The 27,045-nt window shown below is 35.6% G+C and overlaps 2 protein-coding genes and 1 long non-coding RNA gene across 7 annotated transcripts in view; 2 read left to right on the top strand and 1 right to left on the bottom strand.

Moving 5' to 3' along the window:
* The first annotated feature begins 3,112 nt into the window (after nucleotides 1-3,112).
* On the top strand, nucleotides 3,113-8,376 carry LOC100150229 (uncharacterized). 2 transcript variants are annotated; one of them, XM_087253814.1, is made up of 2 exons: nucleotides 3,113-3,995; nucleotides 7,221-8,376. In XM_087253814.1, exons 1-2 carry the CDS (start codon nucleotides 3,338-3,340, stop codon nucleotides 7,961-7,963), a joined length of 1,401 nt encoding a protein of 466 aa, XP_087109940.1. In that variant the 5' UTR covers nucleotides 3,113-3,337; the 3' UTR covers nucleotides 7,964-8,376. The 2 variants fall into 2 exon arrangements, with proteins under 2 accessions (XP_087109940.1, XP_087109941.1); XM_087253815.1 differs by lacking the exon at nucleotides 3,113-3,995 and adding an exon at nucleotides 6,311-6,438 and having other exon boundaries at nucleotides 7,062-8,376.
* LOC147844073 (uncharacterized) lies at nucleotides 7,219-9,253 on the bottom strand. The gene is made up of 2 exons (XR_015491510.1): nucleotides 8,583-9,253; nucleotides 7,219-8,535 (listed from the first exon to the last, which is right to left on the bottom strand). It is a non-coding gene; the product is annotated as an uncharacterized LOC147844073 (long non-coding RNA).
* A 1,794-nt stretch (nucleotides 9,254-11,047) lies between these two features.
* The window catches only part of slc12a9 (solute carrier family 12 member 9), a 32,816-nt gene continuing 16,818 nt past the window's right edge, over nucleotides 11,048-27,045 (top strand). The window contains exons 1-8 of one of the 4 annotated variants that reach the window (XM_087252893.1): nucleotides 11,048-11,353; nucleotides 14,222-14,423; nucleotides 14,512-14,646; nucleotides 17,287-17,424; nucleotides 17,501-17,803; nucleotides 19,934-20,041; nucleotides 20,137-20,248; nucleotides 24,882-25,039. In XM_087252893.1, coding sequence (XP_087109019.1) covers nucleotides 14,225-14,423; nucleotides 14,512-14,646; nucleotides 17,287-17,424; nucleotides 17,501-17,803; nucleotides 19,934-20,041; nucleotides 20,137-20,248; nucleotides 24,882-25,039 — 1,153 coding nt within the window. In that variant the 5' untranslated portion in view covers nucleotides 11,048-11,353; nucleotides 14,222-14,224. 4 annotated transcript variants of the gene reach the window in all.

Genomic DNA, 27,045 nt, shown 5'->3' with positions numbered 1-27,045 from the left:
TCCTGAACATGGGAAAAACAGTGTAGGTTGACTCCTCAGAGAACAATACATATTTCTTATTGTGCACAGCCCAACATTTTCTTTGTTGTCACCATTCAAATCGTTGTTTGGCATGTATATTGACCCTGTGGAGCTTCCGACAGTTTTTGTGGAAACAGGAGAGTTGAGGTGCACATTTAATCCTGCAATGAGTTGTGCAGCTGTGGTTTTCTGTTTTTTGGATACAATCCAGGTCAGCACCTCCCTTTCAGACAGCTTCCTCTTGTGTCCAGAGTTACTCCTGTTGGATGTGGCCCATCCTTATTGGTGGTATGCTGACATTTCTCTGGATTCTGTGGCTCTTGATGCATTACAAAGACTTGCTGTCTTGGTCACAGATGCATCAGCAAGACGCACACTAAGAATTTGTCCTATTTTGAACTCTGATATGTCACCCATAGTGTTGTGTATATATATATATATATATATATATATATATATATATATATATATATATATATATATATATACATATATATATATATGTATATATATGTATATATATATATATATATATATACAGTACAGACAAACGGCACTTATAAAAATGACTATAAATAACACCATAGTGCAATGGTCTCAAACTCAATTCCTGGAGAGCCACAACTCTGCATAGTTTAGCTCCAACCACCTTCAACTCACACCTGCTTAATATTCTAGTCTTGAACACCTTGATTAGTTGAATCAGGTGTGTTTGATTAGGGTTGGAGCAAAAAGCTGCGGCCCTCCAGGAATCCAGTTTGAGACCTATGCCTAAGTGTCTTACAGAGATAGCCAATGAAAATTTGCACTCTGATCAACCAAATTGTATATGTTTTTCTTAATTTTTTCTTCAGTAGTACATGCACTTTATGTCAAAAATATGGGCAAAAGAAAATGAATATGTGGTTCATGATGAAATACTGAGGTCTGATGCTAAACCATCTGTCTTTACAAGACACTGCATATTATTAGAGTATTTTACTTTTAATCCACTGCTCACTGGCTGTTTAACAGTCATAAGCATGTACGCAACAATCTGGAGTGTAAACTTGCAGACGTGTAATTATGTGTCTTCTTTACACAAACTCACATATTTGTGCTGATGCTATACAAGCGTTTGGTGTTGCTTATATTTGAGAAACTACAGCCTTCATAAAATAGTTTGATTGTGCTCAATTCCCAACATTTGATATTTGAAAGTATTTTATTCATTTAGTCAGGAACAAATTATCATTTATTCCCCAAGCAATTAAGTTTTTAAATTCCTCCTCTTCTTCTTTCTTTTTTAAATATTTCCCAAATGATGTTTAACAGAGCAAGGACATTTTCACAGTGATAATATTTTTTCTTCTGGAGAAAGTCTTATTTGTTTTATTTCGACTAGAATAAAGCAGTTTTAAATTTTTTAGGTCAAAATTATTAGCCCCTTTAAGCTATATTTTTTTGATAGTCTACAGAACAAACTATCGTTATACAATAACTTGCCTAATTACCCTAAACTGCCTAGTTAACATAATTAGTTAAGCCTATAAATATCACTTTAAGCTGTATGGAAGTGTCTTGAAAAATATCTAGTCAAATATTATTTACTGTCATCATGGCAAAGATAAAATAAATCAGTTATTAGAAATCAGTTATTAAAAGTATTATGTTTAGAAATGTGTTGAAAAAAATCTTCTCCCTGTTTAACAGAAATTAGGGAAAAAATAAACAGGGCGGCGAATAATTCGGGGGGCTATAATTCTGACTTCAACTCTATATATATATATTTATATGTATGCTGCAAATGAAATTTTCCTACTGAGACAAATAAAAGTTAACCAACAAACTCCCTGTTTATGATTTTTGTTTGAGCCTTTTGCTTTTTTATGCTTTTTATTCATTGAAGTGCTGCATCCATTGATTTGCACTGTATGAATCACCAAGGACTGCGCTACAAATCTTTATTTTTACATATCTTTATATTTGTAGTCATTTCTAATTCTTGTCTGGAATATGATTTTGTGTTGAGGTGGTGGAGAGATTCTTAAACTCTTGCTGAGCAGAAATACTTAAACCCTATATACACCTGTGAAAATATTATTATTAACAATGTATTTATTGTGACAAAATTAACAGATTTACAAACAAAATGACGTTCATTTAAACAACATTTTAGGGGGTTGACCTAATGCTTGTTATAGTAGATGAAATATGCAATGAGAAGATATAAACAATATACACAAACAAGCTTAGTCCCTTTATTAATCCGGGGTCGCCACAGCGAAATGAACCGCCAAGTTATCCAGCTTGTTTTACGCAGCAGATGCTCTTCCAACTGCAACCCATCAATGGAAAACATCCATACACTCCCATTCACACACATACATACGGACAGTTTAGCTCACCTAATTCACCTACCACGTTTATGAAGTTGTGGGGGAAACCAGAGCACCCAGAGTGTTTTCAGTCATTCAAGTATAAATTGAGAAGTTCTAGGGAAACTATAAATGATTGACTTTTCATATGATTTTGACAAAACTCCAGCCTTCATGTTTATTTTATGTTTAAGATATAGAATGTTTATTTGCTTAAACATTATTTGCTGAGGGTGGCACAGTGGCTCAGTGGTTAGCACTGTTGCCTCATAGCAGGATGGTCGCTAAAATTTCAGTCAAAAATGAAAATATTTCTCAACCTCCCTTGTGTATGTTGATTTCACTTTAAAGACCATGAAAATAACTTTTTTTGCATAAAAGTGAAATTACTGAACCTCCACATAGGAGACTTATGAAAAATGCTCATTTTAGAAGAAAATTTTAGATGGCATTTACAGGTTTCTGCATATGAGATCTGAACTCTTCAAATGATATATTTGCTAAAAGAAGTAGCCTATAGCATATTATTGAATAAAAAGCCTTTATTAGCAATTTTTTCATAATTTCATCATTTAATACCAATAAATGATCATTTTAAATAAGCCACATTTGCCTTTTATAACCATAACTGTGTTTTGTCCCCCTAAAAAACCTTATTTGCAACTTATACGTAAAAACTACAAAGCCCACATGATTTGCTGACGTCATCATTGCTCGACATTGTCGGTGACGGCAGCAGAATGCGACAGCTTGGTCAAGATTTACAAACATTTTAAGGGGGTCTGTGTTTTCAACACAGCAAACAGACAGTGTAACGAAGTGTTGATAATGGATGTGAGGATGTTAACTATTCAGCTCTAGTCAGCCAAGACAGAAACCAAACGCGCCTTCAGAGCTCTGCAATCCCGTATGTAACGTTACATCGCTCAGTGTGTAGGAGCGTGCCGTGGATCGTAGCCATGACTTTGAGCATGGACATCAGCGTTTCCTTTCTCAAGTGCGAACTCGCCTCTACTATTGATCAAGCCGTAAGATGCGCCGTTGAAACGGTTTTAAGAGAAACGGCGCGTGTTGTCGGAGTAAAGCTGGCCGCGGCTCGTACTGCAGCCGCAGAGTCGCACCGGGAGAACCAGAGCCTGCGGGAGAGACTGGAGATCTCCGAGAGCGAGCTCAAAGCGGTCCGCTACTACATGACCGCGGCCGAGAAGAACATCAAACAGTGTTTACTCCTCAACAGAAACCAGCCCGGGGCAAACAGCGCGCGGTCGAGCGCAGAGGACGCAGTGTTCGTGTTTCCCTCACGCCTCGCGGACGAAAGCCCCACAGCACCCGCACAGAGCAGAGATTCCTCCCGCAAGACTTTTCGCAGCTCACCGGGAAGAATCCACAATCTCAAAAATGTTCCCAGTGTGGGCCTGTGTCTGCCCACGGTGCAGTCAGTCTGGCCTCGTGATTGTGTGAACCGCAGGAAAGCACGAGGCTCATCAGTAGGGAACAGTTCAGCCCTCTCGAGTGACTCTACCAGCACACAAGCTCTGCTGGACAACACTGCTGCCCTCTTCAAACCGCAAGAGGACACAGAGGGCCCGTTTTACATCACCAACGAGGGCGGAAAAGGTTCATTGTTATTATTGTTTTCATTTGTAAGCAGGATAATGAGTTGCATGACCATCAATTATGACCAAAATAAATTTTGGCTGATGGCAATTATTTTATTTAAAAAAAGATCATGGCCAATAAAAGAAAACAAAACGGTTATATTCAGGACCAAACACTGAAAAATGTTCAACTTAACTTGCAACAGTCCTCATATTAATATTATTATTTATTTTTATTTATATTATTATTATATTTCTATGACAAACTATATTCTGTACAAGTGTAAGTTTGTTTTAGGATATACTAAACTTTGGATTATGCAGCAGACTATATTCAACTGCCTCAGGGCCAGACAGAACCTGTGGATATTTTTTGCTTTTTCTGAGCAGAATTTTGTTAAAAAAATCTGCAGATTTATGCTGAATGATTTTTGGAGCATTATAAATAAAACCTTAATATATGAAAAAAAAAAAACTTTTTTTACTTGTATTTAATGTTTACAATGCAAATCCAATTAGATCCATTTGGTAAACAAAGTAAGTCTCTCGTATAATATATCCACTAAAATACAAAAAAAATTACTTTACAAACTATATTGTGAATAATCATACAAATATTTTCATATTAGTTAATAATATTACTGAAATAAAAGAAAAAAAACTGAATAAATATACATTTACACACATTTACACAAGTAAATAAACAGAATCAATAATAGACTAAAAATCTGGAAATCTGCAGAATTCTGCACACTCAGATTCCATGTGGGCCTACTCATAAGTCATCTGTAAAAAAAAAAAAAAATAGCCCTACAAATATCAGTTCTCAATACATCAGTGCATTCCTAAATGCGGTTAAAAATGTTTGAGATATGTAAAAATGAACATTTCTTTAAACCCTTTTGTAATTCAAATATTCTGGCTTCAGTCCAGTAATTGTATGTCTTCAGATATCAGCAACAATATAACTGTATGTACAACAATGTAACTCCTATGATTAATTTCAAAATCTATTAAACCATAGGTCTAAAACTCTATTCCTGGAGGGCCACAGCTCTGCACAGATTTGCTCCAACCCTAATCAAACATAGCTGATCCAACTAATCAAGGAGTTCAAGACTACTGTATACTATAAAGCTGCGGTCGGTCACACTAGAGTTTGAGCGTGTGAAATTTTGTAGTACAGCACTGTGAAAAAGGGCGGGATTAAACAATGATTAGACTTAAAAAAAAGTGAGCGATTGGTTCGTATTTTAAATTTCTGTGCAGAGAGGTCATGTTTTGATTTTATAGTGGGCTCACGCAGTCATCATGTGATGCGATTTTGCAGGTCAGAGTTCACCAGGCTTGAACTTTGCAACGCAGCGAACCACAAAACTTGCCGCATGAGCTTGCGTTTCTGGTCTGATGCATTCATGTGCATATGAATAAAAGTTTATGGGGAGAAAAGTGGTTGGAGCTAAACTATGCAAAGTTGCGGCCCTCCAGGAATTAAGTTTGGGACCACTGCATTAAACCATTCAGAGCAAAAAGGCACGTATCAAAACCTGAAGATGAATAGAATATGTTTAGAATAATGTTGGAGGCTTTTTACTTTCTAAAATGTGTTAATTATGGATTAAAGAAGGCATTTTACAGATCGTGTTACTTTTTTTCATCTAATTTAGCAACATAATTTAAAGTATGTATGAAGTATGATGATATAAGTAGCTTTTATAAAGTTAAGACCATGTCAGATTTGATGGTCTAAATCAGGGGTTCCCAAACTTATCAGACCAAGACCCCCATAATGACAATGCCAGTGACTCGCGACCCCCAATATCCTCTGAGGTGGTTATAAATACAGAAACCTTGCATGCAACGGTGCACACTCCAATAGACCCAATTTTATTCTTCATTTATTTTTATTAATGCATGCGAGTTTAACCTGGTGTTATAAAATTCGTCTGCTGGATCTGACGCTATTGCTGTGTCTTTAATATTATGTAACTACCCCAGGGGCCGCAATTCAATAGAACTAGTAACTATAAGCTACTATAGTAACTATATAGTATATATAACTATGAATGACAATTTTTTTTCTTCAGTAGGTTACGAATAAAATATGGTTATTGTAATGGTTTATTAAAAATAAGTCGATTTTTGGAAATAACCAGGCGACCCCCCCCCCAACCCCCTGACCCCTTACATTGTTTACTTTGAGAACCACTGGTCTGAATCAGGGGTGTCCACACTCGGTCCTGCAAAGTTTAGTACCATCCCCAATAAGACACACTTGGGCTAGCTAATCAAGCTCTTACTGCTTTTGAGAAACATCCTTTCAAGTGTGTTGAGGAAAGTGGGAGCTAAAATCTGCAGGACAACGACCCTCCAGGGCCGTGTTTGGACGCCCCTGGTCTAAAACGGTTGCCTCAAACTTGATTCCTTGAGGGCCGCAGCTCTGAAAAAAAGAAAAAAGACAAGTTAACAGTTATTTTTTTAGCTTCATATTTTAAATAATGTGTCAAAAAATAAATCTGTGAATCTAGAATTTCAATAATTAAAAAATGTTAATAAATGTATAATGAGCAAAATTCTGTGTTATGCAAACAAAAAGTGCAGTGTGGAAAATATGGAGGCATTTTTTTGCAGTTCGAAATTATTTAACAAAAGGTGGGTAACTGGCAAATTGTGCAAAAAAATTATTTTTTTAAAATAAATAAATAATCGCTTTTCTTTTTTTCTTGTGTTCTTATGTAAATGTCTGCTTCCTAGACTTTATAAACAGACGTTTTATTTTAGCCTCATAATTTGATGTTGCCGCTGTGTTGCCGTTTCTTTGCTGTACTGGTTGTTACCAGGTTACGAAAAAAAAAACATGCTCAACATTAAATCAGATATAAGGATCCAAAAAGCAATATGGTGTTTATGACATCACAGAGAAGGTAGCATTTCAAGACTAAAAAGCACAAACTTAAAATGCACACAATTGTTAAATAGTCGCTGGCAAATTAAACTGTAGTGACAAGGCGACACTGTCCCAATCTGGCCAGTATTAATCCTGTCTATTGTCCCAAGCGTCTCTCACACTGGCCCCGGGCCATAGAGCAGTCCTTATTGTTAAGCCCTGGACTGTTAAGCAGGTGTGTTGGAGGTGATTGGAGATAAACTATGCAGAGCTGCGGCCCTCCAGGAATTGAGTTTGAGTCCTTTGATCTAAATCAAGTGTGCATCAATATTTTCATCCTTTTTGTTTTGTGTTCAGACCACAGTTCTGCAGTACCAGACACAGAGAGAGGACATGAAGATCCAGAATCTCCAGGCCCCTCCACAAACCCAGCAGAGGACCCGTCGGACATGTCAAAGTTTGAGTTTGAAATGAGCACGCCAGCTGGCAATGTAAATGAGCTGGAGCTCATACAGGTGATGGAAGACGCTGATGTCAAACAAGGCACCATTAAAATCGAAGACGATCCTGATTCACTTACATTAGAGCCTCCTTCATCCAATCTAGCTTTAGCATCTTCAGCCAACTCCATTCAAGAGATACCGCAGATCTCCTCTCCTCCAGTGCCTGAGAGTGATGGAGATGCTTTGCTGGCCTTGGCTCCAACTGCGGGCAATGACTCTGGTTTCAGCAGGACTGTCGAGAGCCCTGATAAAGTGCATCGCTGCAACATTTGTGGGAGAGGGTTCAGACGTTTCTACTGCCTGAAAACACACCAGCGCATACACACAGGGGAGCGTCCATACCCGTGCAGATACTGTGAGAAGCGTTTCCGCCATCTGGACAGCTTACACAAGCACCAGCGCATTCACACGGGAGAGAGACCGTACCGCTGCGCTGAGTGTGGATGCTGCTTCAGAGAACTCGGACAACTCAAAAAACACAGACTCAAACACTCACCAACATTCGTTCCTGTGGCCAATCCCACCTTCCCGCTCCTCCCAGCCGGGCCCTCCTATGTTTGGCCACATCTCAACACACAGTCTTTGGATTCAGTCTAGGCTTTACATGTTTAAAACAGCAATTCTGGACACTTTGTGTATGATGTTATGACAGCATTGAATTACTTTATTAATTTACTGTTTTAAAAGAAAAGCAGACACATTCAGTTGGATAATTCACCCTAAAATGAAAATTGTCATCATGTACTCACTTTCCATATATTCAATGCTTTTCGAGTTTTTTTTTTTTTTTTTTTTTGCTGTGGGTGTCAATGGCTGCCATTTTCCAACATTCTTCAAAATATCTTCTTTTTTTGTCCAGTAGGAAAACGAAACTTAAGATTTAGAACCACCTGAGGGTGAGTACATTTGTATTTTTGGGTGTCAGCTGTCACTAATGGCAAGTTTAATCTCTTTTCAAATAACAAATAGAACCTTAAATGTGTAAGTACAATAAAAGTGTGTCAAGTAAACATTCATTTGCAAAAGAAATACTTCATTTAAAGAAATACTACACTTTTATTTTCAAAATTGGCTCAATTTGCGTGTTTCTCACAGTTAACAGTCGTGGTTTTACCATTTTTGAATTCATTTAGCCAATATCTGGGTCTAAGGGAGAACTTTAAGCTTAACTTTAACTTAAACTTAACATTGACAATAAAGTTGACTTGACTTGAACTTAGCATAAATCATTGAATCGAATTAGACCGTTAACATTTTGCTAAACATTTTTTTTTAAAGTGTTTACATATTTTTTCTGTTTTAAAGCTCTATTGTGTAGTCACATCATGTACTAAGTTGCTATATTTTAGGCTGATGTGGCTAGTAACTTAACGCTTATTCCAATACCATTGCTCCTGCTGCAGCCTTTGTTACACCAAAGAACTTTGTTGATTATTTTATGGAGTGAGTGTACAGTTATTAGCCATATGGGCCTATAAAAAACAACTTTTCATTTTCTGCCAGACTTACTACACAATGCAAGTATTAAAGAATCAAGCTTTTAAAAAGGAGAACATATTAAAACTGTAATGCTATGGTCCAATTCCAGTCAATGATTTACGCTAAGCTAAAAGTACTCGCATCATACCACAGATCGGTTAAATAGATTTGAAAATGGTAAAGCTCAACAGTTTAACTCAAGGGAAATTTTGAATTAAAGTGCTCTCATAAAAATCAATTTAAGGTAATTGAGTGTTTCTATAAATATTCTGTCTTGACTGGAATCGTTTAATTTGTAATATAAAACCCTAAATAAAAATGAGTCATTGGATTTATATATATATATATATATATATATATATATATATATATATATATATATATATATATATATATATATATATATTTTTTTTTTTTTATCTTAAAATCAGGGAGATTTATGTCCTTTCATTAATCAGTCTCTTTACCTAAATCTGAATATTCAAAATGTTTTTTAAAGAGATTCAAAAATAAACCAAGTTTCTTTTTAATCCAATATTGGAATAGACGTGAGGTCTTCATGAATATTCTGAAGCATGTTTTCGCAGAATAGACTTGCAACGGTGGAACATTAATCTCATATTTTAGTAACAAATTAATATGTTAGTTAAAAGTTTCTACATAAAGTTTTTTTGGACACGAGTAGGTAATTATAAAATTTTCATTTTGAGCTGAGAACCTTAACAAGTTTAACTCTTCAGCTATCAAAAATAACCTGCAACATTTAAGTACAATAACAGCATTATCAAAACAAAGAATCAGAACATTTTCAGCTGTTATATATTTTTCTGGCCTAGTGTGTTTTGTCTAGATTGAAACACAACATGAAAGTGCTGAAGTATTGTTTTGTATTTTAGAGATATTTAATACTTTAAGAAATATTCTCTGAAATATTTACGAAAGGCTGACACAGTGGCTCAGTGGTTACCACTGTCAACCTTACAGCAGGAAGTTTGCTGGTTCGAGTCTTAGCTGGGCTATTTGGCATTTCTGTGTGAAGTTTGCATGTTCTCCCCATGTTGGTGTGGTCTTCCGGGTGCTCTGGTTTTCCCCACAGTCCGAAGACATGCGCTTTAACTGAATTGGTCAGAGTGTATGAGTGTGTATGGGTGTTTCCCAGTTCTTGGTTGCAGCTGGAAGGCCATCCACTGTGTAATATGCTGGATAAGGTGGCGGTTCATTCTGCTGTGGCGACTCCTGATGAATAAAGGGAAGAAAAACATAACGAAAATGATTAAATATTGAAGAAATATTATCTTAATATTATAAGTTGTTTTTCCAGATTAAAAATCACATTCTCATGAAAACTAAGCATGAATAATATCAAATTGTAAACATAAAATATAAACCGTTTGGATTGTAAGATACCCAGAATCATTCACTGTTTAAATGACAACAGAACTGTTTGGGTGACAACAATACATGTACAATACTGCCATTACAGCAATATGCTACTATACCAGTATGTTAACTTCATTCCAAAACCCAGTGACGGGAAGGCAGAAACAGTTTTAAAAGCAATCAGGATATATGTTCTCATGCAAAACATGCCCTACATGAACAGTTTTCCCTTTATACACCAACTGGAAATGTACAAAATGCCTCATCAGGAGTCCAACATGACTGTATGAGTTGTTTCCACTTAACATAATTTAAGCGTTTTAAAAATTTGCTTCAAACATGAATAAAAGTTCACAATTGTGCATTTTCTGGTTATAGACCAGTTACTTTTATTGATACAACCATGTGCATCCTTTATAAATAAGAACTGAAACTACATTTTTTAAGTTTGGATGAATGTAGCACTTTCAATACATATAAATAATTAGGCTATTTTCTACCACTAAAGCATTTAAGTGCATTGTTTGTATTGTAAGTGCTTGCTGTAACCTGAGGTTTACATTTTATTTCTGATTAAATGTTCCACTAGTGAGATTTACGGGTGTATTATAACAAACCAAATGGTAAACAACACGGTTCCCACTTGTTCCTCTGAATCTCTTTCCTCCGTAGAGTCACATGGGCGCTTCCTCTGTCCCGTGACTTTTTTTAACAAACAGAGGCAGGCGGTGGTACAGGCTCTGAGAGGGTACGTTGCAGGTTACAACCATCATCACATCTCAATAAACCGTTATATAAGAGATGAATGTTTTGAAGAGGTCTGCTGTCTGTCGTTCACAGCCTGACACAGGAGCGCGTTTCACCATCCGTCATCATGATGATGATGTCCCGGAGGTTTGACGGTCACGAGATCTGAGGCTGCGGAAGAAACTTTCTACACGCGAGTCTTTGGACAAACGAAAGCTGCTCGGCGTGATGCTCTTATCGAACAGATAGGAGTCAGGACATCCCGGGTCCACATTATCAAAACGAGTATTTTGGTTTCCGTTGTTTTGTGCAGCTTCTTGAAAGCGGAAGTAAAACACCGCTTTTTTGGATTTGTCTTGGCGCTGTTGTTCATACGGACAGGTAGGTAGCGGTTGTTTCTCTTCACTTTAATTACTTCACCGCTATTTCTGTCTTGATAACCTCATCCACCCAACATCTGCTAGAGATCATGATGATGATGATGACGGTGGTCAGGAAATGTCAGATGCGATTAACATTGGGATGAACGTCTGGTTAATTCAAACTGCTGGGACCATGCTGGCGATGCTGCTGTTGTTATTATTGTTAGATATGGGGGTGTTTCAATAGTAAGATTGTTGTTTTTAGCTCTACTGGGTGAACGGACTCGGCGTACTTAGGATTGTTTACATTGACATCTACTTCCGCTACCAGAAATATGGAAAAAATGTTTTAAAAACGCGGTTCATTCAAGACGTTCAGCGAGACATTCAAGGTCTTCCAGTTTCAGGGGTTTATTAGGCACTGAAATGTATGAAAAATGTGAAAACTTTGGTTTTTATGGGCTTTAAAAAGTATTGGAGACAAGGTAAATACAATTCTATGAATCTACAAAGAGTTTTGATGGCAACGTTGAATTTTGATAAGTGGTTAAGTCTGCAGTGTCACATAATTCTTTAAAAGTGAATGCTCTTATGATGATTTGGTGAACATTCCACCAAATATTCATTCCTTTACACTCAAAATATAATATATAAATACACTCAAACAACAAAAAGAAAAAATACTAAAAAATGAATATAAACATTGAAAACATGGCACATTTAATGTTATTTCATGCGAGAAAAATCCTATAAAAAAAATCATATAGCATTTTTATATTAAAGGGCTTGTTCACCTAACATGAAAATTTACACAGCATCAATAGCTTCCAAACTTGATTGAGTTTCGTTATTCTGTTGAAAACAAGTTATTTTGATAGAAGCTGGAAGACGGTAACCATTGACATCCTTAAGTAGTAAAAATGAATACTATTGAAGTCTTTGGTTACCGCTTTCCAGCTTTTTTTTTTTTTTTTTTTTTTTTTTGACAGAAGACAGAAAATCAGACAGCTTTGGAAAAATTTAAGGCTGACTTGTGATGACAGAATGTTGAGTTTTGGTTGAACTATTTCTGCAATCATTAGTCTACAAATATAAACACTTAGCTACTAATTGTAAATCGAAATTCTCTAGTGCTCACTTAATTTTTATCTAAAGTTTATGTATATACTCAACAAAATTGTTTGGTATTTTGATTTATTCACTCTCAAGACATCCTAGGTAACTTTTTTTTTTTTTTTGTCAAAAGTAAATCCAGTCAGATTTACTTTTAAAAATGTCCTTGCTTATTCATGCTACAATAGCAACAGGTGCCATTGTAGCAGTGTTACAATGGCTACAATGGCAACAATGTTTTTTTCCAACAGACCAAAACAATTTCAACATAGCACACAAAGTTATTATAAAAGTGGCTCAAATAGCTCTGGATAAGAAAAATATCCCTGTTTAAAATTTTATAAACTGTTTTGTGATTTCTGCTAACTGCTGTACTTGACTGGGATGGTGGATGACTTAGGACTATGCATAGTGCATGCACTGTCTCAATTTATCATAAACAAACGTACACCAGTTAGCAAAAGTTACACAACAAAACTGTTGATAACTATTTAAACATGGATATTGTTCTTACAAAAACACATTGATTTGTTAAAGGAAATTATTAATGATCTGATTTTTTTTTTTTTTTAATTATGCTTGGATGCACTTTATTGGTCTTGTTTTGGGCCGTTGAAGAGGACCACCTGTCTGTTGCCGTTGAACATAGCTTAAAAAAAGCCAGGGCATTTGGAAAAAAAATAATAACTCTAATCGGACTTGACTAAAAGGAGAGTCAAATACACCTGGGATGCCTTAAGTGTGAGTAAATCATTAGCTTATTTTCATTTCTGTGTGAACTAACCCTTTAAAGGTGTTGCATTTAAAGTCTTATGGTTTGCTATGAAAAAGAGTTCACTACAGTGGCAAAAGGTTTTTAAGAGGTAAAAAGGTTAAGAACCTTGTTATCTTCAGGAAATACAATGTATTTTAAAGGGATAGATCACCCCGAAAATGTATATTATTACTGTTACTCTACCTCATGTGGTTTCAAACACAAATAATATATTTTGGAAATTGTTGGAAACCAGTAGTCATTCACTTCCACATTAGAAAAAACTATGTATTTTGTTTTTATATGGTTTTAAATAACCAAGTTTGATAAACGATGACTGAATTTAGATTTTTGTGTGAATTGTTCCTCTATTGTTATTTTTAAAGACCTTGCTCTAAACAAATTGACTATTTATGGTTTGAGAACATTGAAAAAAATCTACATGGGCTTAGCATTCTCTTTTTTATGGCAGTGGTGCTTCATAGCATCTTAAATACCCTCAAAAACGTCTGAAGAAAAACAGAAGTTTCTTAACAGAAGCATGATTTAACAGGTTCTTAATACAGTAATGATGCTATAATACAGTGGTCACCAAACTTGTTCCTGGAGGGCCGGTGTCCTGCAGATTTTAGCTTCAACCCTAATCAAACACACCTGAACAAGCTAATCAAGGTCTTACTAGGTATACTTGAAACATCCAGGCAGGTGTGTTGAGGCAAGTTCGAGCTAAACCCTGCAGGGACACCAGCCCTCCAGGACAGAGATTGGTGACCCCTGCTATAATACTTCAACCAACCAAAAGAACACCTGAGGAACCAACTTTTATGTGTACTATCAACCGTAATTCTGCTTGCTATGGTTGTTCAAGCCTTTTTTCATGATATTAGATCATAAAGGTGTCACTTTTGAGCAATTTTTAGGAAGTTTAATTTTCAAGTCATAAAAAAAAATGTTGTTTGTTTTTGTACTAAACAGGAATTGGTTGAAAGATTTCTTAATTTGTGGGTTCCTGTTTTTTAGATCATGGCAAATGAGCACTCGCCTCTTCTGGTTCATGGGGTTTACAGCATGATGGGAAATGCTGAAGACTCCAGGGGTGGATCAGCAGGAACAGGAGAGGCGTCAAACCCCAAATCAGACCCCCGAAAACTCAACACCTTCTTTGGCGTCATGGTGCCCACCATTCTCTCCATGTTCAGCATTGTGCTCTTTCTTCGTACAGGTAAGACAAGATTTTTACATAATTTTTTATATTGCATTGTGTGTTCTGAGCTTAAAGTGTTCTGATACAGTATATGTTGATGTTCTAGGTTTTGTTGTGGGACATGCTGGTCTTCTGCATGGTCTCCTCATGCTGTTTGTGGCTTACTTCATCATCTCATTGACAATCCTGTCTATATGTGCCATTTCAACTAATGGGGCTGTGGAAGGAGGTGGAGCTTATTGTATCCTTATCCAATCTCTGTCTTATAGATGCAGCATATCTAACACCCCTAAACTGGGCTATCAGGTCAGCATATATTGCTCACCAGTAATTTTATTTTGTAAACTCTAGTAATTTAGCCACATTCCACAACCGAATTACCTACAAAAATGTTCAGGTTGTAACTGCATTTACAACAATTGTAAGCAGTGTTTAAGGAACCAAAGCTGCTGTTACAGAGCTTGCAGCACATAGACTAAAATTACCAAATGACATCTAAACTGGCAAAATATTTGCAACAATGATTAAATAACTAATTTGCCTTATTTAAATAATTTACACTTATAATTATTGTATTTTCTTAGAGATATTGTCAGATTTTATTCCTTTTTTTGTCATTTATTTCTCATTTGCTGTATATTTTATTGATTTGAAGATGCTAATATATTACTTAGTCTATTTTATATATCTAAAAGGCTTTGCAGTGCTGCACAAAATGTCATGCAAATAAAGCAACCTGAACTTGAGAGAGACAGAATGAAATAACAATAGAAATAAAACAAATAAAGAGTTAAAATGTTTTTAGTTTGTTGCATGTAGTTGACCATTTATGTGCTGTGCATAAAAGATGTCTTTCAATCTAGGAGCCACCACAAGTATATTTCTAACCTGTGAGAAGTACTGTGTTAATTTATCTATTTTCCATGCATGCAGGGAAGAGAAAGTGTAAATAAATACATTTATGAATGACATTAATCCAAAAAGACAAAAGAGGCACTAAGCTATTTTTAAAAAATGCTTTTTATGCAGCATGCAAAATTAAATCTGCTGTCATCCAACACTCTTGTGGAATGGTGGCCTATGACGTCAAAAAGGATGAGAACCACTGTGCTGTGCAAAACTGCCCTCCGATCATAAACAAAATATGATGTCTCTGTCAGTGCTGATTTGGTTTCAACTGTAGAACTCAAGTTATTTTTCACTCTAATGTTACTTTGGTCAAAAATATTCAATCAGAGACACCAGACGGTTGATATAGTTTTACGATGTCTGTCATCACACATGAAATGACAATTTAGGGAGTTCAGTTGTCACTCATGAAACTTTACATGGCTATAGTATAGTGGTTCCAAATTAGGGATTACCAAAGGTTTATGAAGGCTAATTTGATGGTTACTTATACAATGAAACAGATATTCTTTTTTTTTTTTCTTTGGCTTAGTCCCGTTATTAATCAGGGGTCGCCACAGCAGTATCAACCGCCAATTTATCTAGCATATGTTTTATGCCGCAGGTACCCTTCCAACCGCAACTCCACACAGAAATGCCAACTGACCCAGCCAGTGGTCGAACCAGTGACCTCCTTGCTATGCACCCCCTACTAACAGAAAGTGGACTTACATTTTTATTCAGGCTCTCTTTTGTTCAGACCAAAGATAAGCTATCTTTGCTATATTGCAAATATTAAATGAAATTAAATTACTTATTGTTATTACTGTTTAGGAATCTGAAGTTTTGATAAATTAATATGGGCTTCTGGGACCTTTAATGTTATTTTAATGCATGTTAATGCTCTAAATAATGTTATATTAATATTAAAGGATTATATTAATATACTAATTGGATAGTTTACCCCAAAAAAAAATGTTATGACTGTTTAATCCCCTACAAGAGGTTACAAACCTTTATGAGTTTCTTTTCCTATTGAACACAACAGGAGATATTTTGAAAAATGTTAAAAACCGGTAGCCTTGACGCCTATATTACAACAAAATACTATGGAAGTTAATGATTACAGCTTTTCAACAATTTTCAAAACAACTTCCATAAAGAAAGAAACTCAAACAGCTTTGTGACAATTGAAGGATAAGTAAATGTTGACAATTGAATTTTATTGCCTAGCGCAATAGCCTAGTGGTTTGCGTGCCGAAATATAGTAGAGCGGTAGCTCTTCAGGGCGTTACGAGTTTGAATCCGGGCTCGTCATTTCCTGACCCTACCCCCCTCGCTCCCACTTCACTTCCTGCCTCATTACTGTCCTATCTAATAAAGGCAAAAAAGGCAAAAATAAATCTTTAAAAAAAAAAAATAGTCCTTTAAGGCAGAGATGGCCAAAGTAGGGCCCACTGGTCAAAGCTGGCCTATTGTAACCTTTGATTTGGCCCGTCATCCCAACTGAGAATGATGGAGAAGGTTGGGGAGAATGCCTTTAACAGAAATCGTCATTTCTAATTTGATGTAACCTTTTTTGTTTGTAAACTGAAATTAAATGTAAATGAGTTTTTAAAACTATAAATGAGATTGTTTTTGATTTTTCTGTAATAAGTAGGCTACATTATAAAATGTAAAAAAAATATATTTACTAAATTAGTTCATGTAAAGTAATGATTTTTAGTTATTTTTAAATATTATTAAATAAATTAGGAAATTACCTATAGCAACTCTATTTAACTTTGGCCCACTAGCCCCCATAGAGTTTGGTTTTTGGCCCTTTATAAGAAAAAAATTGGGCATCCCTGCTTTAAGGATTTTGATGGTTAAAATGGGGGTCTCCTGGGAAAACATTTGGCACCATTACCATAGAGGGCTAAACTTGTAGACTTAACCATAAATTACTCCATTATCCTTGTGTGTTTAAATTTTTTTAACTCTTGAGTCTCAGTCATGATCAGTCGTTCTCTGGGTCCCGAGTTTGGCGGGAGCATCGGCCTGATGTTTTACTTGGCGAAGGTGTGTGCGTGTGGTGTGTATGTTCTCGGGCTGGTGGAGGCCATAATGGACGTCTTCGGTCAGGATCCAGGTGAGCGCTGCACTGAAGCACACTATACTAAAAGGTCATTGAATCAAATTAAGCGTCTCTGTTGTTCTCTCTCCAGGCTCTTCTGTGGCACAGGGGCTGCGTGTGTTGCCGCAGGGCTACTGGTACACCGTGTTGTACTCCTCTGTAGTGTTGTTGCTGTGTATGCTGGTGTGTCTGGTCGGTGCTCACATCTACGCCAAAGCCTCTTTTCTCATTCTGCTGGTGGTGACGGTGTCTCTGATCTCCATCATCATCAGCCCACTGATAGTCAGTCCACAGGGCTTCAACATCACGCACACGTACGGCAACAACCACAGTGTTACGGTCAGTCCAAGCTACACGGGCTTTAACAGCACCACTCTGAAGAACAACCTTGGACGTGAGTGATGTGTTTATCAATACAATAAGATCAATCTTTATTGATTCTGAACAATTTTTTTTCTCCAGAGTGCACTTTTTAAAAGAATACCATAAAGTTTAATGACGTAAAGAAAGAAAGACAGACAGAAAAAATATTGTACAATAATTACAGTTAATGAAGACTTTTGCTATTTTAAGGATGGAAAATATGCACTGCGGTGCATGGTCTAATAGGGTTGTGCTTAAAGTATAACATTATTATTAAACGAATTAGAGTCTCATCTCTCATCTCCTTTAAGTTGTGTCGCGCCGTGGCACATTTGCTATTTACATGGCGGACTTCGTAAGAAAAAAAACTGAGCTCTTCACTAGCGAGAAAACAATTAAACACACCATCTGCAGTGAGGTTAAAGAATGAGCCTTCTCCATTCGGCCTCTTTACTTTCTCTTTACTTTACTTTTACTTTTTACTCCTTTACTTTAGTGGATAAGGAAACAGTGTTGTACTCACTCCACTGAAGACATCCATTAGCCTACATATTTAATTTTGTCTGTTAAGCGCAAAGATTTGTTTCAAATCTATTTCTAAATTCAGTTCTAATTTCCAGCAAACTAATAAATAACAATAATAATGAAGTGTGGTCAAAAAAGTTATATCCAAACACACGTCCTATTCTTATGCCCCATATAGTGACTCATACGTCTCCAAAACCAGACAGGTGGACAAATCTAAACTAGTTTTTATTAAAACAAATATTAATATACATATAATAAATAATACTAATAATAATAACAACAAATTGTTATGAATAAGCTAAAAAAAGCCCCCTCAACATGAAGAAGGCATAAGGATAGTGTTTTTTATATTTATGTTGAAAATAATAATTGCGTTTTTTTATTATATGTAAAGATATTTGTGTATTGCTGTACACCCTGTGTGCTTTGGATTTTAATAATCCAATTTTAGATCAGATTTTAGACCAGCTTTCAGTTGGTCAATGGCGCAGTCTATTTCAGTTCTTCTAAATAGCAACGCACCAACAATGCAGTTTAACACACCTGCTTTTTAGACTGGAACACCTAGTAGCACAAATGGATTTGCTATTTAAACAATGTGGTGCATAACATAAAAAATTAGGGTAGCGCTAGTCTGAAAATAGCAACAAATTGCACCTTATACATCTTGCGCCTTATTGCTCCGGGTGGATAATAGGGCCCGATAAATGTAGATACTGATATTGTAAAATGAATAATGTCGTAATAATGATGGTTATTAACTGATTATATTTAGTGGTTACATTTATTTAAAAATTCTTGAAAGGTAAATTAGACTGGTCGTGTTTTGGGGTTTCATCAAACATTTTGTTAAAAAATTGTAAATACTGGGTATTGGAAAAACTCCTATTTAAATAATTTGAGGTCAGAAACTTTTAAAAGCTGTTAAAAGAAATTTATTATTTTATTCACAGATTTGATGAAAAGTATTTTGAAGACTTTTATGTTGTTACAAAACAAAAATGCATTTGAAATGAGTGCTGTTCATCAAAGAAAGAAAATGTGTTTCACATTTTCCTAAAATATGCCAAATCTGTTTCATTTATATCAATAATATGGGCTTTAAATGGTCATTGCAGACATAATTAACAGCATGTAAACTCAACATGTTTGACTTGATAAATCACTATTTTGCTCTGTTGATAGCTTGATTTTTATAATTAAGAGATACTTATAAATAATATAATGAAATGACTGTTATTTAAATACAAAGATTATATATAATGTACTATAATGAGACCAGCACCAAAAAAAGGACATTTTCTTTAACCCATTTATGAATCTTTCATTGGTAGAACTATCAATTTCTTTTATTTTAATGTAATAAAACTATTCAGAGGTTGTGTAATATCCTTATGCTATCTTACATTTGGATTCCAGTCCAATAGGGCTATTAGACTGATTACATGGGTTAGGATACTTAATCATAAATCCACAATAATTTCTATTTAAAGTTTATGCATGGCCAAAGCTTCCCAAAAATGTCATCTTTTGTATTTTATATTTCAGTTAACCACAAGGGGGCACACAGATCTGTTACTTTCTATTATGGCTTCACTAGAATAAATCTTGTTGCAAATATCTGTTCCTGTAGCTCGCTACTCTTTGGACTACAGTACCAACACAATGATGTCTTTCGCCACTGTGTTTGCTGTGATGTTCACCAGCTGCACAGGCATCATGGCAGGAGCCAACATGTCGGGTGCAAAACCTTTACTTGTATCCTCTCTTACAATTTCATCATTATTCATGTAATGGAATAGTATCATAAATATCATTATTTGTCTTTATTTTCAGGTGAGCTCAAGAATCCCAGTGAATCAATACCTAAAGGGACCATTATGGCGGTGGCGTACACCTTCACTGTCTATGTGCTTCTCTATCTCCTGCTGAGCTCTACCTGTGACAGGTATCATAAACAACACATTCATTTATTCAGTCGTTTTTTTTTCTTTTTAGTCCCTTTATTAATCAGGGGTCGCCACAGAGGAATGAATTTATTTAGCTTATGTTTTGGGCATATGTCAGCATATGTTTTGGGCAGCGGATGCCATTCCAGCGTGAAACACCCATACACTATTGCTTTTACACCCTCGTACACTTTGGCCAATTTAATTTATTCAATTCACCTGTACCTCATATCTTTGAACTTGTAGGGGAAACCGGAGCACCCGGAGGAAACCTGCGCAAACATGGAGAGAACATGCAAACTCCACACAAAAAGGCCAACTGACCCTGCTGGGATTCGAACCAGTGACCTTCTTTAAAAAATCACACTGATTCTTTAAAAAAAGCATGCATTATGATGCGCTGTCAAGAGCATTCCAAATCAAAGGGTGGTGATATAACCTTCTTAGGCCAGTCAGAAGCCTGCACAATGAGATCTCGGGTTTCACACTGTGACTGGTGGTTCTGAAAATATTCACCTTGGCAGAAGCTTTCAAAACGTTTGAGTTTCAGTCACCTGATGCATGTGAATGAACAGCCAAACTGCTTCCAAAAAGCTGTGGTTTTGAAAATACCCATGTTTGTGTGGGCAAAGCCTAAAACTAAGCTGAGCAACCCACAAAAATAATGTTTCTTTTACACCACGCAGAGCTCATTCTAGACTTTTGGAGGACACAAGCATCTAAGCTGGCCCCAGTTCGTATATAAATTAAAATCCTGTTCATTCAGAGTAGTCAACAGATGAGTGACTTTAACAGGCTGTGTTTCAATAAAAAAGAAAATTACAAACTAGACAAGGGCCGGGATTCTGACAGTATGATAACCTTAGATAAAAATATCACGTTTTTAAATGTCGGGGTACAAAAAAAAAAAAAATTCCCCCAATTGAACACAATGTATTTTATTATGTTAGGAAACGTTTATAATATTTTGGTAAACATGTCAGGCTAAATAATTGACTTGTTCTATCTTTATTAGTTTCAAAAACACTGATTTCTTTACAACTTTAAAAGGCATCTTTGGATATCTTTCTGTTTTTTGGATGTAAAGTAAGGCCAGTGCAGTGTTCAGGTTTATAATATGTTTGGATGTTGGTTTATTAGTGATCTTAGTGGGATGATCGATAGCTTTTGATGCAGAGGGTCCTTTCTGCTGGAGATACTGTTGCCTTAAAAAACTAAACAAAATATTTGTAGAAACAAATAAATCTTACATTTACTATTGTAAGGGGCGACACGGTGGCACAGTAGGTAGTGCTGTCGCCTCACACCAAGAAAGTTGCTGGTTCGAGCCTCTGCTTGGTCAGTTGGCATTTCTTAAAAAAACTAAACAAAATATCACGTGGGTTTCCTCCGGGTGCTCCGGTTTCCCCCTCAAGTCCAAGGACATGCTATCCAGGTGAATTGGATAAGCTTAAATTGTCTGTAGTGTATGTGTGTGAATGAGAGTGTATTGGTGTTTTCCAGACTGCATGGGCATGCGCTGTGTAAATAATATGCTGGATAAGTTGGTAGTTCATTTCGCTGTGGCGACCCCAGATTAATAAAAAGACTAAGCCAACAAGAGAATGAATGAATGAATATACTATAGAAACGGTGTAGCAGAAAATTGTAGCAGTTTTAAAACCTTAACTTTTCCAATCCGCGGTTGAAGCCAGTTATCGTCCATGGCTATTACAAACAATAGAAGTATAATAAACAGTTTAGCCTATAACAAACAATTGCCCAGAAATTAAATCACATCCTCAAATCTCATTACATTGTGTTCCTTCAAAATATGCGTGAAAGTTATGTTAGTTAAATTGTCTTGTCATTCTCAGTTGTTGTTTGTCCTCAGGTGTCACTTTAAGACCCAAAGCACAGATCTGTAATGACAAGCATTTGATTAACTGTTTATATATACAGTGCTCTGCATATACAAGTACAGCCCTCACAAATCTCTCATTTAAATTCATATTTTCTATAGGAAGCTTCACAATATTATATTTGTGCATATACATTAGATTAGTCAGTACTGAAGCTAAATCGGGAACTGATCTAACAAAATGTTTTTTTGAGAACAATCCAAAAATTGGCAGCACAAATTTATGTTAGAAATATATTAAATACAAATTTAAAAATAGGAAAAATCAAGAGAAATAAAAAATATAAAAAAAAGTTCAAATTAGTTAGGTTGTAATTTTTTTTATATTTTGCTTGAATTTATTGTATAATCTTTGAATTTCTAAAGATGTTCGGTGACTAAAATTATATTTTAATTAATGAATCTGTTTAATAATTTGTTTTGTTTAAATGCACCAAAATATATGACTTTATATTCACTGAGAAATGAAATGGATAAAACCCATTTTGAAAATAAATATTTTTATCCATTTAGGCTGAGCACTATATATTAAAGGCATAATTAACTTCTTTTTTTATGTTTATATTACATATTTTGTATTTGTCTGTCTAAGGGCACACCCAAAAATGTTCTCCTTGTCAAATCATGTGTACAGAAGCCGCCTGGGTAGGGTTGCTTGAGCTCTTTGCAAATTCTTAAACTGGAACGTAAAGTCCAAACTACAGGCTTAGTAACTATTTGCTTGTAACAAAGTTTATACATACTTTGATTGCACCACAAGCTCTCTATAAGGTAATGAATTGTCACATTAAATGGCGTAACGCCTAATGAGGAGCCTTCAATTCGATTTGAGCTGATGAACTGTAATATGGGGAAACAGTCTGAAATGTAGATGAACTGAACTTAGCAAAATTAAAACATGGAAGATGGAAAGGAACAGAAAGGAAAGTTTATTGATAGGCATAAACAAAACACTATTTGAAAGAAAATTGAAATTCTTTTGCTCAAGCTCCCCCTAAATTGTGAGATTTTCAAGACCTAAAAAATTAAATGAAATAAAATCAAGTGGCTGTGAGCAGAGAAAGAGGAAGGAAGTGAGAACTTGTGGTTCTTCATTATCAATCACAAGCTCTTCAATGTAATCTTATCTCGCTGTCATCTCTTTTCCACCATTAATCATGGGCAGAAGCTTCTGTCAATATCTAGTTGGAACATAGAATTTATGTCTAAGTTAGGTTCAATAGTGCAACACAAAACTATTTAAATATAGACTATTTACACTGCAATTAAGCCAAGCTTTAACTTGCAAACTTCTGGTCCAACTGGCCCCTGAGAGACAGTGTCTCGATCAGTATGATTTGGAATTGCTTCAATTGAATCTATAATGAAATGTGGCCATTTTCATAGTGTTTTCATAATCATTAGAAGTCAAAAAAAGAAAAAACTAAACCAACCAATTGCAAAGGACCAAGACAATATTTCATTGTTGATGTCAATGTTGCCTCCTGGTGGTTTGGGTGATTCACACTACTTGCATACTGTTTTGCTTTATTGAGCTGATCTTAGGTCGGACAGAAAATAGCAACATAAATACAATATAAATAAAACTGATACATTTTGATATATTTATCAAATGCCCTAAAATATACACCATTACATTTAATCAGACAGAAGATTAGTAGGAATACATTATACTCTAAATAAGTACACTATCTGACAAAAGTGTTGTCGTCAATCCCAGTTGTAAGAGCAACAAATAATAACTTGACTTCTAGTTGATCATTTGGAAAAGTGGCAGAAGGGAGATTTGTTAGATGAATCATCTGTTGAACTGCATCCCAATCACCACAAATACAGCAGAAGACCTATTGGAACCTGCATGGACCCAAGATTCTCATAGAAATTAGTCAAGTTTGATGAGGGAAAAGCATGGTTTGGGGGTACATTCAGTATGGGGCGTGCAAGAGAACTTCAGAGTAGATGGCAACATCGTCAGCCTGAGGTATCAAGATATTTGTGCGGCCCATTACATTACAAACCACAGGAGAGGGCACACAAAGGGCCACATCAAAGTTCCTGAAAGCAAAGAAGGTCAAGGTGCTCCAGGACTGGCCAGCCCAGCCACAAGACATGAACACTACTGAGCATGTCTGGGGTAAGGTGAAGGTGGAGGCATTCAAGATAAATCCAAGGATCTTTATGAACTCTGGGGGTCCTGTAAGAACGCTTTCTTTGCCGTTCCAGATGACTTTATTAATAAGTTATTTGAGTCATTGCAGAGATGTATGGATGCAGTCCTCCAAGCTCATGGGAGTCATACACAATATTAATTCTTTTTCCACTGCACCATGACTTTATATTCTATACTGTACATTATTTCTGTTCCGTGACAAAACATTTGACTAAGCAAAGTCAGACCTTACTGTCCTAATTAAATAACTAAAAATCAAGGCATGATCATATTTTATTTTGGTGAAATAATCATAATCTACAGGCCTTTGCCTTTTATATAAGCCACTTCTAATACCACATGATCAACTAGAAGTCAAGTTATTATTTGTTGTTCTTGAAACTTGGATAGGCAATTTTTGTCAGGTAGTGTATATAAATAGTAAAGTCAAATATCACATATATGCACAAAAACTTGCATGCATAAGATAATGTAAAAATAGAGAGGCTTTTTTACTGACAGTGCATTTTCCTCCACCTCATCCATCCACTATTCCTCATTATTTGTTTGCTCTTTTTCTCAGGTCGTTGTTACTCAATGATTACGCAGTGTTTCAGAGAGTGAACGTGTGGCCTCCATTCGTGACCATCGGCGTTTACTGCGCTTCTCTCTCAGCTGCCATGTGCTCTATGATAGGAGCCTCTCGAATCCTCCATGCTCTTGCTCTGGACCAACTCTTTGGTTAGTGTTTTTGGTTTATGTGCATTTGTTGAGGTGATCTGTTTTAAAGGTTAGTTCGCCCAAAAATCTCAATTCTGTCATCATTTACTCACGCTGGATGTGTTTCAGACTTTGATGGCTTTCTTTCATCTGTTGAACACAAAATAAGAGATTTTGAAATGAGCTGGAAACCTGTAACCATTGACTTTCATGGCATTTTTTTTCCAACAATGGAATTCAATAGTTACCGGATTTCAGCTTTCTTTAAAATATATTCTTTTGTGTTTAACATAAGAAAGAAACTCATAAAGGTTTGGAACCACTTGAGGATGAGTAAATGGTAGGTAAATTTGTTTCATGTTTTGGGTGAGCTATATATTTTAAGCAACATAAAAGTTTGCGGAGCTTTATATTTCTGGGCCTGCTTTAGATTTCATTATGATTTATAAATGCTGTGGCATTGTTTCAACAGTCAAAACTCCATTTTCCCCCTCAAAAGTTGCATGTAGTTTTTGGCTGAGATCTTGTCATTTTAATCCAAACAACTTTTTGTGTGGCTGCCAATGTATTTCAGACTGAAACTGATACTGATGTTCATATGAGCTAGAACGGCTCACAAGAAGTGTTTTGGGAAAACATTAGTGAGCAATACTTTGAAACCGGTATTCATGGTTCCTAAGAATAACATTAGTAAGTATTTTTAAGTAACCTTTCATAGAATTTATTAATAAGTAACCTTTCTGTCACATTTTGTAGGCTGTCATTTGGTCTGAGAAGTTACATATACTGTGTGACAACGGTCATAAAAAGAGGATTTTTCACAAAAGACAATCATATCACATTTATTTCCTCTAATCATTTTCTACTGAACTTACTTCATTCACAAAATCAAAACAAAACAAGCAATTTTTAAAAAGATTTGCTGCCCCTCTTTAAGTGTGAACAAATTATTCTCAGCAAACCTGTAGGCTTGTTCAAAATATAACTACACAGCAATCCAAAAAATATTGCATGTATAAATGTACTACTGCAGTTTGCCATTTCCAAATTGTTTGTATTGTATAAAAGGAAAACAACTGAAACCAAGGAAAGGATCAGTTTGTCAATTGTTTTTGTTTTTTTGTCTTTTTAAGGTTGTTATTTTCAATACTACACAGCACTTCACCAGGTGAACTTGTATCATGAGATATGGTCTGTGTTTCTTACCTAAAGGCACAATTGGATTATTAATATAAAATGATGAATGAATAAATACCCCCGGATATATATTATGCAGTGAAATTTGTGTTAAAGGATTACTTTTCTAAAAATAGGCTTATTTTCATTTCCTTTATTTTTTTTATTTAGCCAGGAGATCACATTGAGACAGTACTGTCTCTTCTTCCAGTGAGACCTGGTCAAGATGGCAGGCAACACATAAAGTTTCATATAAAAATCACAAACAATACCACAAAATTACAAAATCACCATTCTTAAAAACATCAGCTCATAACAAACAATTGCAGGTGTCCTTTAAAATGTTGTATAAAAGATGTTTAAAAGTACTCAGAGTCGGAAGAGTGTCAAGATTGAGCTGATTTTGCAGGTCGTTCCAAGCCCTGGGAGCGTGAACGGAAAAAGCACGTTTGCCAAGTTCTGATAATGCCCTTGGAACTATCAGACGAATACATGAACCAGATCTAGTATTTTGATTGTTGGTGTGAAATGTTAATAAATTAAAAATATAGGATGGTAATTTACCTAAAAGAGCTTTTAAAATAAATAAGTACAGATGTAATTTTCTCCTTTGATATAGAGATAACCAGTCTAAGGAATCATACAAAATACAGTGATGCGTCCGTGAATCTGCACCTGTGACAAAACGTATTGCTGCATGATAAACAGAATCTAATTTTCTTAATAGGGTAGCGGTTGCGTGCATATAGAGATGATCACCATAATCCATTATAGACAGAAATGTACTCTCTACTAATTTTTTGCGGACTTTATAAGGAAAACAATTTCTTGACCGGTATAAAAAACCTAAC

The sequence above is a fragment of the Danio rerio genome, chromosome 5, assembly GCF_052040795.2.
Source record: "Danio rerio strain M-AB ecotype USA chromosome 5, GRCz13ab, whole genome shotgun sequence".
NCBI lineage: Eukaryota > Metazoa > Chordata > Actinopteri > Cypriniformes > Danionidae > Danio > Danio rerio.
This window is presented reverse-complemented; position numbering and strand designations above follow the sequence as displayed.

Coding starts and splice junctions, on each gene's coding strand:
- LOC100150229 (XM_087253814.1), top strand. CDS start 3,338: ATGACTTTGAGCATGGACATCAGCGTTTCCTTTCTCAAGTGCGAACTC. Junction 3,996..7,220: donor CACCAACGAGGGCGGAAAAG/GTTCATTGTTAT, acceptor TTTTGTGTTCAG/ACCACAGTTCTGCAGTACCA.